Source organism: Castanea sativa, chromosome 5, assembly GCF_040712315.1.
Source record: "Castanea sativa cultivar Marrone di Chiusa Pesio chromosome 5, ASM4071231v1".
Lineage (NCBI taxonomy): Eukaryota > Viridiplantae > Streptophyta > Magnoliopsida > Fagales > Fagaceae > Castanea > Castanea sativa.
The window spans coordinates 73,005,117-73,021,551 of NC_134017.1; the positions used below are offsets into that span (position 1 = coordinate 73,005,117).

The 16,435-nt window shown below is 31.1% G+C and overlaps 1 protein-coding gene and 1 long non-coding RNA gene across 2 annotated transcripts; one reads left to right on the forward strand and one right to left on the reverse strand.

The window, feature by feature from the left end:
* Positions 1 to 232: 232 nt before the first annotated feature.
* Positions 233 to 10,388, forward strand: LOC142636581 (uncharacterized). The gene is made up of 2 exons (XR_012844362.1): positions 233 to 666; positions 10,147 to 10,388. It is a non-coding gene; the product is annotated as an uncharacterized LOC142636581 (long non-coding RNA).
* Positions 9,311 to 15,187, reverse strand: LOC142636580 (G-type lectin S-receptor-like serine/threonine-protein kinase RKS1). Its single transcript, XM_075810842.1, has 7 exons — positions 13,870 to 15,187; positions 13,391 to 13,519; positions 11,414 to 11,613; positions 10,991 to 11,201; positions 10,656 to 10,893; positions 9,786 to 9,936; positions 9,311 to 9,706 (listed from the first exon to the last, which is right to left on the reverse strand). Exons 1-7 carry the CDS (start codon positions 15,155 to 15,157, stop codon positions 9,404 to 9,406), a joined length of 2,520 nt encoding a protein of 839 aa, XP_075666957.1. The 5' UTR covers positions 15,158 to 15,187; the 3' UTR covers positions 9,311 to 9,403.
* Positions 15,188 to 16,435: the final 1,248 nt, after the last annotated feature.

The window sequence follows — 16,435 nt, forward strand, 5'->3', positions numbered from 1 at the left end:
AACCAATAGGTAACTTTCTTTTGCCAATTTATTATTTTAATTCTATTTTTAAATTATAATTAATTTAAAAATATTTTTGACCGAAAAGAAATAATAACTAATGTTCTGAATTCTCTTAATATATACAAATAATATATACAGATATCCAGATATATACAAATATAACATAAAAATACAGATTCTTTTTGCTACCGTACATCGTATGTGACGAGGCTAGTAGTTGATAAAAAAATCTTCCATCGTCTATGTTAATTTCATAACCATCCATCATATATCTCTCTTACCTTTTCGTACCCAGGTTTGGCGTTTTCCAAAAGCAAATGACTTCTTGCGAAGTCATAGCGACAGTGGTCAGCGTCGGATTTTCCGGGGCTTTTTTTTTGGGGTTCATGCGACAGGCAAAGTGAACCCAAACACGCTAAATTATTTAGGTAGAGAAGCAGATCCGCGGGATTTCGAACGGTGTGGGTTGTAGACAAGAAAGCAAAAGGATTTCGTTCTCTCCATGTCCTTTGTAGTTCTCGAGATGGAGAGTGGTTCTAGTCTAGATCTGGTCCAAATCTTTAGAGTTTAATAGATCTAAAGATCTGAAGTGGTTCCCTCTCTTGGAGTTCAGTTTCCTGTGCTGTGCTGGAGGCTGATTTGTTGTTGACTGTTGCCGCTACGGTATGGCTAATCACTCAAACTCAACTGCTCATGCTTTTCTTTGTTTTTTTCAAAATTGTACTAATACTATAAAGCCATAAAAATAAAAATAAAAACTCTGCTTTTCTCTCTCCCATGGCCTTCATAAAAATCCAGATCTCCAAAATCAAAACCAACAAGAAATACAATTTGAACCCAGTGTTTGTGTAGGGGCTCAATTTGCTGATGTCAAAGGTGCCATGTTTACAACTTTGACATCCCACAACAGTGTGAGCAGGCTATCGCTACTGTTTTAGTGATGATTTTCTTGATTTAAGGAAGCTCCTTATAAATAGACATGGTTAACCCCCATTTCTCCTTATTTTTGTGTTTTTAAAAAAAAAAAAAAAAAACGTTTTTACCTTGTGGTTACCAGTTTTGGTTTTTTATATATTTATTATTTTATTATTTTTATTATTATTATAGTCATTCATCTTGTTTTAGCACAACATAAAATGAAATGAAGCATTTGACATCGATAATATGTATTATACATTTTTTTTGTCAAACATGTTGAGTGTTCAACTTTAGTTATTGATAAATTTGAGTCTCTATGATGTCGATTATTGACTGTTCAAACATGGGAATTTAAATTATTGATTTTGTCTTTATGATGTCGATTTATATATATTTAATTTATTTAAATTTTACAAAAGAGGGTCATAATTACCAAATTGTATGACAAATCCCCTCCTCTCACTCGGGACTAATTTTTTAAATTTCCAAATAAAGGTGAGTGATATCTATTTTCTTTCATCTTAATTTTTAAAATATCTAAATAAGGGAAATGGTTCACCATTTACTATTCTCTCTATCGTTTCCTAACTTTTAACTATTTTCTTCCTTCGAACTTCCAAACACTCTTTTTTAATAACTTCCAAACACACTGTTAGTTGTTTGGCTAATTACTTATGAGCATCAATATTGGTGGTGCTAAAAACTTAGCAATTTAGTCTTACAAAAAGTTACTTTATTTATTTTACCATTTTATTTTACAAATCACTCAATATTAGTGGTTATATTTTAACATTCAACACAATAAAATAATATATTTATTATAATAAACAAAAACCACCCACTAAAATAATAAAATAATAGATCTTTTAATAAAATATATATATATATATATATATATATATATATATATATATATATATATATATATATATTTTACCTTCTTAGCTATAGTGCATGGTTGTGCACTGTAGCTCAATAGCAAAATATCACGCCTTTAGTTCCATTGATGTATTTGACTTTTGCTATTTTTTGATGATAAATTTAGCATTTTAGCTAAATGCATGCCTCCACCAATACTAATGCTCTATGGCTAGAGAATTACAAAAATTATCTCTAGAAAAAAAAATCATAAAAAACCAACATTCTTTTTTTTTTTTTTTGATAAGAAAAAATCAACATTCTTATTGGTTACTTTATATGTTGTAGGTTAGAGGAGGTGGAATCACAAGAATATCTGAAATTAATCAAATTATCTAACGTGAGATATTTAATCACAATACTAATTACTTGCCCTGTGGCTAAATTTTGATGCTGTTTTTCCATCCTTTGCCCATGGTCCATACAGCTACATCATAATAAAATCATCTCTCTATCATAAAAGGGAATAGGTGAGAAGAACCAAATAATAGTGACATATCCAAAAGATGTCCAAAAAACATGTGAACTATAGAATGGTTTTTAAGACCACAAATTGTTTCACAACTTTGTCATAATTCTAATGTAATAGATTATGAGTGGTTATCTATCACTTAAACATGAACTCTCAAACAACAACTACCACTTTGAACATATACATGGGACATGAAGACAAGATCATAAGTTCATAACCCAATAGTTTTAGAAATTCTTGCTTTTGGGGATATATGTAATTCTTGAGTATGTTACTATATTGTTTGGGATAATAAATATGCAAGTTCATAGTTAAGTCTATCATAGAGTTTCTAAAATCCAATTCCTTAATTTTTTGAGATAATAAGAAGTATATAATTTAATATGCTACTAACCATACAACTCGAACCTCTCCCATCCTAACCCCCAAGAATTTTGTACATATCTAATAAATTTTATGAAAGCTTTGTTAATACTTAATAACGACATTCATTTTCTCACCAAATTGGCATAAAATCACTTGATTTGCTAAAATTGTAGTGTTTACTACTTTCAAATACATTGTACGGGTTAACGATTAGTTAAATTGAACAAGAGAATCAACATTTATTAAGAAAAAAAGATATCCACCCATCATGAATCCATGAATTTGAGGCTTACACTCCACCTCACACCATATTAAAGTCTAAATCCAAACAATTAATTTGTGCTTAGGACCACACAAATAATTGGCCGCAAAAGTAGAATTGTACCTTCTAAGTAAAAAAAGGTGAAAGAGAAATGCTAGTGCCACAAAATACTTCACAATTTTTGCTACAATTTGCCACGTGGCAAATTATGAGTGGTGGAAATAAAATAATAGGTCCATGTGAGTCTACAACTTAACTACTCACAACTTGTCACATAGCGAGTTGTGGCAAAAGTTGTGAAGAATTTTGTGGTACTAGCATTTCTTGATATGAAATTATTAAAACTCATTTTGCCTATTGTTTTATATTAATAATGCAAGTGTTTTTCTTCTTTTGACACCTTGTTTGGAAAAACAATGAAGTTATCCACATTCCTACGCATTTAATTCTTGGTGTATTAATTTTCAAAAAGCACTTGATAGGAAATTTTGTGTCGTATTATACAGTTTCTTCTTTTTTGCAATGATGTATTATATGATTATACATACTAGGTTTCTACAAGAAAATAATAGTGTAGTCTGTAAAGTAGATTTCGAGGAGAGTGGCACTTTAGGGCATGATTGGTAGGAAGATTTTTATTTTTGTTTTCAAAACAATATAAAAACAATTTTAAAAAAATTGAACTTGAAACTAGTTTTCAAATAATGATTTTTATATTCTACATGTTTGGCTCCTATTTTTAAGAAAAATCTTTAAAATAGTAAAAACAAAAAATACTTATTTGGGAGACCATTTTTATTTCTGAGATTTAAAAAAATATATTTACAAAAAGTAACGTGTAGAATGTGTAGATTATTATTATTATTTTTTTTGGTGGATAATGATAAGGGAATATAGCTCATCATGTACTTTTTTTTTTATGATAAGTTTCAAATTTGAAGCATATGTGAGAATTCTTTTTGTAATAAAAACATGTCCCTTAATTTAAGAGATAAAAAAGTTTGGACAAATATGTGGGGTCCAATTTTTAATTTATTTACAACTATGTTATTAAAAACATTTTTTATATCCTGAAAACACCCTCTTAGCCATTTTCAAAATCCTATTCTAAACTAGGAAAATAAGTTTAAAAAAAAAAATTATTTAGAAAATATAGCAAAACAATAAATTCAAGTGACCAAATAGGCCTTTAGCGACCATTAATTTCAAAAATTGTTATTTCATTTACAGAATTTGCTGCTTCACCATTTCATCATCAAACATGTTCATGTATGTTTGTGGGATTCAATGTAATGGGTTTGTATGTGAAACTGGTGAAGAACTGTGAAAAACAAAGCATCTTGCAACTTGCTTGCGACTAGCTCGTGAGTGGACAATCCACAAAAGGTCACGTGAGAAACACATGTTGGAAACTGAAGAGTCAAGTGCCAGAAGGCATCTCGCAACTCATCTCACTACTCATCTCACTACTCAGCCAACTCATGAGATGCACTGCTAGCCTATTTTGTGTAATTTCCTCATTTCTTTACACACTATATAAAAGTCCACATTAGCCACGAAATTTTAATAATAATTTCAGAGAGAAAATCCTATAAATTCATTTGAGAGTTAGAGATTGCACACCTATAGTCTTTTACATTTGAGGTTTTAAGGGAATAGAGATGAATGAGTGTTCTCTCTTACCTATTCCATTCCCTTCCACTTAAACTCCCAAACAAGGGAATATATTTTTCATTCCCTCCATTAAAACTCCCAAACAAGGGAAGAGAAGAATATTCTAAAATTATTCTTTTCATTCCTTTCCATTCCATTCTATTCTCTCCTTCCAAACAAGGCCTAGTTTCGTCTACTCCTACTATAATTCCATACCCTTTGAAAGGTTTTTAACTGAAACACATACCTCACTCAATCTGAGTGTTGTGAGTTGTTTTGGTGCTTATGGGAAACATCAAATAAAGTCATTCTACAGTGGATGCAATTGGAGCTATTTGCGGGATGTGGAGAATTAGTGAAGACATGACTTGGTGAAGTCCGTTGGGAGCTGGAACTTGGAGGGTTCAAGTACTTTAGGTAGATTAGGCTTGGACGATCTTTTTGATATCTTTGTACTCCAGTTTTATTCACCAGTGGATCATTTTGGCTTAAAGAGCCGCGGAGAGGATTTTTTGCCGAGCACTTTGGTTTTCCTCTTCAATAACACATCATCGTGTTATCTGTGCTTGCGTCTCTCTTCTCTTATTTTTTGTGCTTTTACTTCTCACTGTTAATTATATATCTCCATGCACTAGGTAGTAATCCCAGTTAATTGAATTTTGTTTACTCTTGTTTTTGCACGTAATTGAGCAAATTAAAGCAATTAGGTCGTATTTTTTAAAATTAGGGGTCTAAACAAGCTTTAGTAGTTTTCTATTGAGCTTTCACAACCTATAGCATTCACTCCTAATAATAGCTATTTATTATCAGACTAAGATACTAATTGGTTTTTTGTATAGGCGAGAGAATTGAACCTTAGATCTCTTATTCAATCATTAGAGGCTTTACTAGTTGAGCTAACTAGAACTCACCAATAAAAATTTTCTTAATGCAATTACAAAGACTAATAGTTGTCAAAGTTGAGGTGAATTGTTAAATAAAAGAATTGTAAAGAGTAGACATAACTTAATAAATAAAAATAATCTAAGCAATAATAATTAAAGTTTACTTAACAAAAATAATTAATATGTTGTTTTTTTTTGTTTAATCTAAGATAGAAATTCTACTTTAACCTAATATATGTATATATGTTTGTAAAGCTACCTCTTAAAGACATGAAATTCAACTCTTGCATCTCCGCCCTACAAGAACTTGTACTTGTAGAGTGACTATTACACCAATGGTGCACGATGGTATTGTATTTAGAATTAATAGATTATTTTCAAACTTAATCTTAGCAACCATAGTTAGTATGTTCATTATATTAAGAAACAATATACTAAGTGAACTTATAGTTCACCTTTTATTTTCTTGCTAGTATTATAGAAAAATTTGTAATAAAAAGACCATATATAGTTTGGTATGTGCGTTTAAACAATAGTTTTCAGGTTTAAAATATCTTTTTAGAGATACGTGTGAGTAAAAAAGTGTGTAAAAATACGTATAATGTTGTTTAAAAACTTAAAATTATTGTTTAAAAACATGTATCAAACACCTCCAAATTATTTCTATTGATCAGTTTTTCAGAAAAGAAAAACATTTCGTTGATCAATGGTTACGTGGAGTGTGAGGCACATAATAGCGTTCGGATCTAAACTCAGCTGGGAGCTAGGAGCTAGGAGCTGGGAAAGCTGTGTTCAAAAGTTTTGAAGTCCGAGTATTACACAAAGTTTCTTTCTAAATAATTTGGAGAAAATCTTTCAAACTCTCTTTATTTTTTTTATTAAATACAAATTTTGACAAATTAACAACTAGATTATTATTTTTATTATATCCTCTATACTTACAAAATTTTAAGAAGATCAAAGATCAGCAACTAAATTATCAATTAAATATTTAAATTTCAAGTTTTTGTAGTATTTTCTTTTAAGGAAAGTTTTTTGTAGACTTAAATTATATATAAAAAATATGTTTATAGATCGTATAATAATTAACACCTTATTTGAACAAAATTTGACATGCATGTTAAGAACATTATAGTTTTAAAAACTAGACTGAATCAGCCGATTGAACTGGGATCTAGGTACCAATCTAGTCTGGTAAAAACTCTTAAAACCGGTCAAAAGCTGGCCAAAACTGGTCAACAAGTGGTAAAAACTGAGACCTAGGTGCAAAAAAGGTTCAACCATACTGGTTTTCAAAACCATGAAAAATATAAAGAATGTGCAATCTGATAATCAGATTTTCAAAATATATAATCATGTTAATATTTAGTGGGAGTTTGAAGGATTTTTCTCTAAACTAGTTTGAAAGTAAACTTTATCCAAAAAAAATTTATGATAGCATCTTGTTTGTTATTGTTAGAAAATTCTATCGGATGTAAGGTTCAGAAGGGTATGCAACAAGTGCTCTAAAGATACATGTTAAAGATTAATAAATACTCAATTATGAGTTTAATATGTATTTTTTGAAGAAGAAATTATACTTGTTAATGATTTATTGGTTTATATATACAAATTCATTGTGTTAGTATTTTTTTATAATATTTGTTTGCATATTAAGTTTTTTACTTTATTTTTTGAAACATGTATAAAAATATTAGTGGATTTTGTTAATGGATGTCTTAAAGATAGTGGTTAAGATGAATTCGATTCTTTATTAAATAATATATTTCATACATTTTTCAAAAAATAAAGTCAAGCTATATACATATAACTAATAAAGAAAATACAACTGTAAACATCTCATTTTGTACTAGTTAATAAATTTGGATCCCCAGCCCCTAAGCCCTTAGGAACGACCAAAGACCTCTAAAAAGCCACTAAATTCCTATTTTTAACTTATAAATACTCACTTTATGTCTCCAATCAAAAGGGTAGCTGGAGAGAGTTTACTTTTTTCCTCCATCTTCTCTAAAATCCTAGTTTATCTCTTCTAAACATCCACACAAAACTGAGCATGTTTTTCAATCATCAAAAAACCTTTATTTAGTTAGTTCAAAGGCAGAAACTAATGTTCTAATTTGATTTCTCAAAACTTTTTTTTTTCAATTAAACTTTGTTCTTAACTTGTGATTCCTAAAAACTATTGTGTTCTTTAATTCTTTTTTTTTTATTCTTTTTTTTATCAATTTAATCTTTGTGTTTTAGGCACTATGGGGTCGGTTAAACAAACTCCAAACTTATAATCTTAAGTAAAGTGAGTGTTCTCTCATGAACTAGAGGTGAATTTTTATCTCAGGTAAAAAAAGTTTTTAAAAAATTGGGTACTAGACAAAGAAGTAACATACACATCATAATATTAGGCGTTTATCTATTTTTAGCTAACATAAAATTGGAGGCTTCCAAAATAGTAATCAACTTGGAGTTTTGTGGGATAATATTATGTATAACATCTAGAGTGAAGCTTCAGTCCACCACGGCCAGTGATGTTTATTCCTCCAGTCAGTGTTGTTGGATCTTTTTGCTGATGTTCAGGTTGGCTTGAGAGTTTGGACCTTAGTCTTCATCTTGTTTTGGGTATAGATGTCCTAAAGCTATTGGCTTGTTGGATGACATTGGAATATAGAAAGGACTATTTCGGAATTGAAACAGTTGTTTTTTAAATCTTTGTATGAGTGGATGCTAGCTTTAGGATCTTTTCCTTTTCCAATCTCTTAGGTTTGTTTGATCATTTTACTCTTATTTTATTTTATTGATAAACGTCTGATCATTGTGCTCTTAAGACTTTGAGTTGATATACCCATTGTACGCTCCCAATGTATTAGCCTATACTTTCTTTAATTAATAAAAGTATATAGCCTCCAGCTCGGGCAGTATGAAATAGGTTCAAAAATGCATTCTTAAGTATCACACCCCCACACCATGGATAATGCCAAAACATATTCCAATCCCATTACCAACTTCAAAAGTAAGAAACTTTGAAAAAGTTTCCACACATTTCTAATAATTTTTCAATGGCACCCTTGAGATCCACCCACCCCATCCAGTCCCATATTTTGAAGCTATCATTGTGTGCCATAAAGCTTTATTTCCAGTTGCATAATGCCAAAGTCATTTTCCAAATAAAGCCTGATTGAAATGTGCTAAGCTTCTAATTCTCACTCAGCCAAGTTGAATTGATTCACACATTATCTTTCGATTCACCAAATGAAATTTAAAAGCATTATCTAAATCGCCCCAGAGAAAATTCCTTTGTAATTTTTCTAGGAAACATGACATGCTATGAAGCAGGGAGAGGAAATATGTTGTTAAGCTAAAGAGTACTCTTGATCAAATTGAATCTCCCTTCGTTTGATAAATAAAGTTTCTTCCAACCAGTTAATCTCCTTTCCAACCTCTCTAAACTCGGATCTTCACGGCACTTTGAACTTATATTTAGCCCCCAATGGCTGTCTTAAATATTTCATAACCAAGTTAGATATCTTGCACTTAAGAATGTCATAAGAAGTTTCAACCTTTAGGATCTCTCCAGCAGAAACCACTCAGACTTAATTTTAAGTCTAGATAAGGATTCAAAACACAACAAAACACTTTTTAATTGGTTAAGTTTCCCTAGGACATTCCCACATAAAATCAAAATACCATATGGCAATAAAAGATGTGAGATCATCATCGAGTCATTATTCTACCTGCATTGTAAACCCATTTATATATTGCTCATCTTTCACCTTGGAGATCAATTTACTTTAAGCCTCCACCACTATCACAAATAAGAGAAGTGACAATGGATCACCATAATAATATCTCAATCATTAAAGCATATCCCCATTTCCTTCTAAGTCTTATGTTGCAACTGAAAATTACATTGCTACAACCAACCAACCTGGGGCCTTAGCGACCATCTATTCTTGTAATTGTTAAGTCATTTACAGAATGAGCTCCTTCACTAATTGATCTATCTTTACTACTGTAGGCGTTCTTAAAAATATATGCAGGTTGTTTTGGAGACGGAAGAGGAGTGTCATTACCCAACATAAAAACAACTGTCGACATGGTTGGCCGATCTACTGCATGTTCTTGCACACACAAAAGCCCAATTTGAATATATCTTGAAACTTCATTAGTAGGGTATGTCTCACCAAGTGATGAATCAATTAGTTCCATAGCTTTGTCTTCTTTCCATAGGTCCCAAACCTACCAACAACATATTCATCGTATTAGGCTAAATAAAACAAAGCTAATATTTCAAGTCTTTGTTCACACATATACTTACATGTCCAATCAAATTTGAGGAAGGATCATCATGATAATAAGTATTGTTCTTTTTGCCGGTAATGATCTCTAGTAGCAACACCCCGAAGCTAAATACATCTGATTTTATTGAAAATAACCCTTGCATTGCATATTCCGGTGACATATAACCACTGTTTGCAGCAAAATGAACAATAAATGTTATGCCATCACATTATTCAACAAAAATGATCAAAGATAGCTCTATCATTTTTCACCAACGTATCAAACAACCTCTGGAGTAACACAAGATGAAAAAGAATTATATAGCTTCACCTTTTATTCTTCTTCTTCTTCTTCTTTTTTTTCTTTTTTTTTTTTTCATTCTTTTTTATGGCTTTCAGGTTGCACTGTTTTGACATACAAGGTGATGCATCACATGAGTTTATGGCTGGTGTTTATAATGCATGATTACAACATTGATAGCAAAGGCATATGGGATGTGTGTTATATGCTACTTCAGCATGATCTGAAATTGGGAGTATTTGTAATATCATTATTTTTTAAAAATATTTGTAATATCACTACAACATTGATAGCAGAGGCATTCAGTTTTTAAAAAGATTTAAAAATAGTTGAGAATGTACTCAATGTAGTAGTAGTACTATAAGCATAGGAGATAAAAGAAGTTATACGAATAGAAGTAGGAACTAGGAAGTAATTTTATTATACGAGGAGAAAATGAGTCAAGAAAATAGAAACTAAAGAAGAAAGTGGGGGATATGGATTGGATATTAAATAGATGACAACAAAGAAGAGAAAACCCCTTTTTTAATTCAAAAAATAGATAACAACTAAAGTCATGTAATAAGGTAGAAATTATTAGTATATATTCATTTTGTGGTCAACTTACTATGTTCCAACAACGCAATTTGTATTTGCTTCAATTTGATCCCCTCCAAAGATTTTAGCCATACCAAAATCTGAAATTTTTGGATTTAACGTAGTGTCAAGGAGAACATTGCTGGCCTTTAAATCTCTATGGATAATTCTTAATCTTGAGTCTTGATGAAGATATAAGATCCCTCGAGCAATCCCACAAATAATCTCACATCGTTTACCCCAGTTTAACAATGACCTTTTTGTTTCATCTGAATGAAGAGACAAGAACATAAATTTAGATGAAAAGTGTGCTTAAGTTTTATTTTACATTCTAGGAATTCATGTGAAATGAAAAGGAAGGCATACCAAAAATAAAAGAGTCCAAGCTTTTGTTTGGCAAGTACTCATAGATTAACATCTTCTCTTCTCCTTTAATGCAACAACCTAAAATTCTGACAAGGTTTCTGTGTTGGAGTTTAGCAATTAGTGCAACTTCATTTTTGAATTGTTCTATTCCTTGTCCTGAGGATTTTGATAGTCTTTTAACTGCTATCTCCATTCCATTATGTAGCAAACCCTGAAATTATATTCCAAATTTCATTTATTTATATTGCATATTCGTTGAAAGAAATTCAATAGTAAATTATCTATGTAATGAGAATAGCCCAATTCCACCTACAACAGTCTTGCTATGTTGAAACTTTTGAACATTCAGGATGGAATTGTTGATGCATTTAACACACATGAACTGAAGTTATGCAAGTTTTAGGACTCTTTTGAGGTGACTACCTTATAAACTGGCCCAAAACCACCTTCTCCAAGCTTATTAGCTATAGAGAAGTTGTCTGTGGCTGCAACAATGGTACTTAGCTCGAAAAGTGGTAAATCAGAGTTTCTTGTAGTCCCATCCAGCTCCCTTCTACTTGGAGATTCTTCATTGTATGGTGAAGTCATGGTAACGCTATAATTGTACATGCTTTGCCTCTTCTCTGTTGTCAAACACGGTAACAGATAATGCATAGTTATAATATTTATCCAATTACGATTTCTTAAACAAAAGTCCCATTTGATAAATTCATATTGAAAAGAAAAGAAAAGGAAGAAATCAAGTTTATAATTTTCAGTGTTTATCCTACATCATGGTTTTTAGATTCATTCAATAACTATAAAAAGGAAGAGTCTTAAAGTTTTTGATATAATAATAATTATTTTATAGTTTTATTATTACAAAAATTAAATAGAGTACATGTAAAAAATTCAACAATTTTCATTAAAATAATATTTTAAGAGGTTAAATTATATCTTAATTGTTTTTAGAGAAAAAGTATATCTTAATTAAAGATAAGATGATATCTTTTGTAATTTATTACAAAGATTATAAAATGTCTCTTATCATTTAAAATATATTAGAAAATTTACCTTTTTTAGTCAAAAGAAAATATTTTAGAAAATTTGTACAACGTATTATGATCTTTTATATATATATATATATATATATATATATATATATATATATATATATATATATATATATAAAACGCGCTAAAGAATCAAGAAAGTGTTGAATGACATGATGTTAACTCGTTAAGCAGTAAATGTGAATAAGTGAGAGAGATGTGACTACTGGGTTTAAAGGGCCTCTTTGCAGCTTTGCTCAAACACAAAACTACACATTTTAAACACATTAATACACTTTTTACATGTTTTTTCACACACACGTATATCAAAAACACTCAAACAAACTTACTCAAACTCCTCTACTAAACACCCCAAAATTTTTTAAAATCAAACTATTCCCCAATTCCCAATACCATATATATATATATATATATATATATATATATATATATATATATATATTTTTTTTTTTTTTCTATTATCTGTTTATTAACAACGGGCCAGGCTGTCTATCAACCCAGTGAATCGTCAGCTTTTGGGTTGGGCCGTAAGTTATGGGCTATCTGGGGGCTTTCATGTAAAAAGAGTCTAGAGGTCAATAAATAGTGCTTTTGGATTTGGTCCGATCAATAAACAGAATAATTATCTTGCTCCAAGTGTATATATAATTTTAAGAATTTTAATTTTTTTTAATATACATGTCTTTATTTTATATATATTTTTTAAATACATATTTTTTTTACCATGTTCTAAGCAAACTTTTATTTTTATTTTTATTTTTCTTACCCAACACGCTCACCATCACCCGCTCAATAAATAATGATAGTCACCTAATTAAGGATAACAAAATATCTCCACCATGCACCATGCACCATGCCCCAACCTATCTTGCTCTCACTCTGTTTAAGTTTTCCTATACTGAAATAGAAACAGAGTACTCATGATCTGACTATGTCCTATCTCATTGTCATACTTATCAATTACAAAACTAATCCCTTTTTCATTTCATTAACCACTTGATGCCCGACAATACTTTTACCTTGTCAACATTTGTTAACTAACCTTAAAAAATTTGTTTTAAGTGAGAAGGACAAAATGAACTGCACCCACTAACCTTAGAAATTAACAAAAACGTGAATTGACATTTGTTCACTGGTAATGAAATATGTAAAATGGAAAAAATTATTAGTTATTCTCGGAGTATCATAAATGTATAATTTTCCTCTCATATAAATGGAGAGTCTTATTATAAATTTAATTAGTGAGATCCACTATTCATGTAAGAAGAAAGAGTACGCATTTATGATACACAATAATTTTCCAAAAAAAAAGAGGTGGCCAAACAAATGAGTGGACAAGATTGCATACCTTTTTTCTTTCTCATTATCAACCAATAAACAATGGACACCACAATAAGCAACAGTACTGCGATAGAAACTCCAATAATTGCCCTTATCCCTTTGTTCCGAAGAAGGCCATTTTCCTTAGCATATTGAGCTAGGGAAAAAAAGACAAGAAATATCATTATTTGTGGCTATAAATCTGAAAACGTACTTCTATATATATATATATAAAAGTGCGCATAATATTTTTACAATACTTTCGCAATAAATTCTAAATGACAAGTTGATACTTACTGTTATTTGTGAGAAAAAAATAATAATTTCAGTGATGGTTTTCAAATTAAAACCAACAATAACTTCTCAAATGTAATTGATTGTAAAACTGTTTAAACATAATATTTATCAAAAAGTAGTATAAAAATAGCAAATACTAAAGAATTTCTTTTTATATCAATTATAAAAACAGAATAATTATTGAAATATGATAGAAAGATAGAAGACTACCTAGAACAACTGCATCCACACGTAAATATAAATCTTGTCCATCATTGGTATATGATCTTGTGTCCACTAAATTCCCATGCCATGTCAAGCACCCAATCCCTCCCATACTCACATTTGCACTTGTGTAAGCCGTACAAGAACAATTCCTCAAGCACTCTTGCTCACACCCGTTCAAACTCAAACTCATGTTTGAACGTGCCATTGAAGTATCTGGCACCTTTACACGTGCCAACTTCACAAACCCTTCTCCGCTGTTACACGTGGACACTCCTTGTTTTCTCACACACCCACCAGACCCGTCTCTAAGGTACCAATCTTGAGACGACTTGGGTTCGAACCCAGGTAAGCATGTGCACTCGAACTTGTCTGCATTGGCCGGGTCACAATAACTATTCGGACCACATTCCAAATAATTATCACATGGCTCTTTTGGAGCATGCCAAAACTGGAACCATCTACCACTCCTCCATGTGTACCTTTCAACGGCTCCTGATTCATTTACCACCATTCTAGAGAAAATACTAGGATTAGTTATACCATACATGATAAAGATCTCATCTTGATTATTCACAAAACTAATATTGAAGATGAAATTTTGTGTCATTTCGGGTACACCACTCAATCTTAGCCCATTCCAAGGTCCGGCCCGCCACTTTGGAGTTTGACCCATGTATAAGAATAACTGGGGGAACCCAATTGGATCAATTCGAAATGAAGAGTTACCTGTTCCCGGATCATCTTTGGTCTTCCAATTTGTTAGGAACCGGTTCAATCCGGTTCGCCGGTCGAGCCCAAGTTTCATAAACGGAAGCAAAGTATTTGTGGGATAATCAAAGCTTTGCCATATAAAACTTTTGTTGTCTTCTTGAACCAAAACAAGATTTCCTGAATCCAAGAGCTGAGCCATAGAATTGTTTGTGGATGAGACTGAAACAGAAACATTGGTGGACCAAATTGGAATGGTTTGGTTTTGGGTGTGAAGTACAAGGTTCCCTTGACCGTTGATTGATAGGACTCCTGTGCTATCATTGAGAGGATTGTCTCTATTTGCAACCCACACAATAGTTTGTTCAGGAACTTTGTTGTACCAAATTCCAACATAGCGCTTTGTGGAATTGCCGGGGCTGAAAAAACCAAGTGCAAAGGCTTTTTGGTTTGAGACTAGAGTTTGACCATCCTTGATGGCCTGGTTGGGTGTTATGGTGTGAAGGGAAACGCAAATTTGGAAAAAAAGGGAGAGAAGAAGCAATACTGAATACAAAAAAGGGAGAGAAGAAGCAGGATTCATTGTTTTTTCACGTTGTGATTGATTATAGTTTGTGGCAAATGAGTTTGCTGGCCACACAATAGTCTTTAAAGTGAAATCTTGGATTTAGAAGTAGATGAGAATTTTAATGAGTAGGGTCCACAAGGGAGGTACAAATTAAATAAATAAAAAAGCAAAGCACGAAAAAGACGTAATACCTGTTACTTTAATTATTAGTCCCTCTCCATCTCTCTATATATATATATATATATATATATATAAATGATATGTCCACAATATTTTTATAACAAATTATAGGTGGCAGGATATTACTGGTTGTTATTGTTGGGGTAAAAAAGTAATCTTAGTGTTAGGTTCAAATTTAAACTAATAACAACTAACTACTTATAATTTATTATAAAAATATTATAAACGTAACATACATAGAGAGAGAGAGAGAGAGAGAGAGAGAGAGAGAGAGAGTAGAAGCAATACTGAATACAAAAAGGGGAGAGAAGAAGCAGGATTCACTGTTTTTTCACGTTGTGATTGATTATATTTTGTAGCAAATGAGTTTGCTGGCCAGTGGCTAGTCTTTAAAGTGAAATCTTGGATTTGGAAGTAGCTGAGAATTTTAATGAGTAGGGTCCACAAGGGAGGTAGAAATTAAATAAATAAAAAAGCAAAGCACGATAAAAACGTAATACCTGTTACTTTAATTATTAGTACTCTCTCTCTCTCTCTCTCTCTCTCTCTCTCTCTCTATGAATTTTACTAATGTGCGCCTTAAGGGCACACAATAATTATTTATTTTTAAAAAAAAAATTTCAAAAATTGAAAAAGTATTGATAGCATTTTTAATTTTTGAAAAATTTTTATCATAAATAGATGATTTAATATATACTCTAAGGGCACATATTAACCAGAACTTATATATATTTATTGGTTTTTTTTTTTATTTTTTTATTTTTTTTATAAGATGTTTGCTGGTTTCTTATACGAAGCAATTTGAGTCACTCAGTTCCAAAAGATATTTTGCACCATAAAACTCCCAAAAAAGGAGTACATTTGTGTGACTTCAGCTTATATTTAGTTATTACTGTTCCAAGGAAAAAGATGGAGGAAACAGTTGATTATAGATTGACATTGTCGATGTAAAGGTGCCTGCTTTCGTACCTTCAAATACTTTGAACAAAGCAAATGTGCTATGATTGGTTTCTACGAGATCTGATTAATCGGTTTGGATAGGATTTATTGTTAAAAATTAAAAACTGAAAATACTGTAACAAAATAATTTTTAAATGTGTGAATAGTATCGTG

Coding starts and splice junctions, on each gene's coding strand:
- LOC142636580 (XM_075810842.1), bottom strand. CDS start 15,157: ATGAATCCTGCTTCTTCTCTCCCTTTTTTGTATTCAGTATTGCTTCTT. Junction 11,202..11,413: donor GTTTTGGGCCAGTTTATAAG/GTAGTCACCTCA, acceptor ATATAATTTCAG/GGTTTGCTACATAATGGAAT. Junction 9,937..10,655: donor AATTGCGTTGTTGGAACATA/GTAAGTTGACCA, acceptor TGCTGCAAACAG/TGGTTATATGTCACCGGAAT.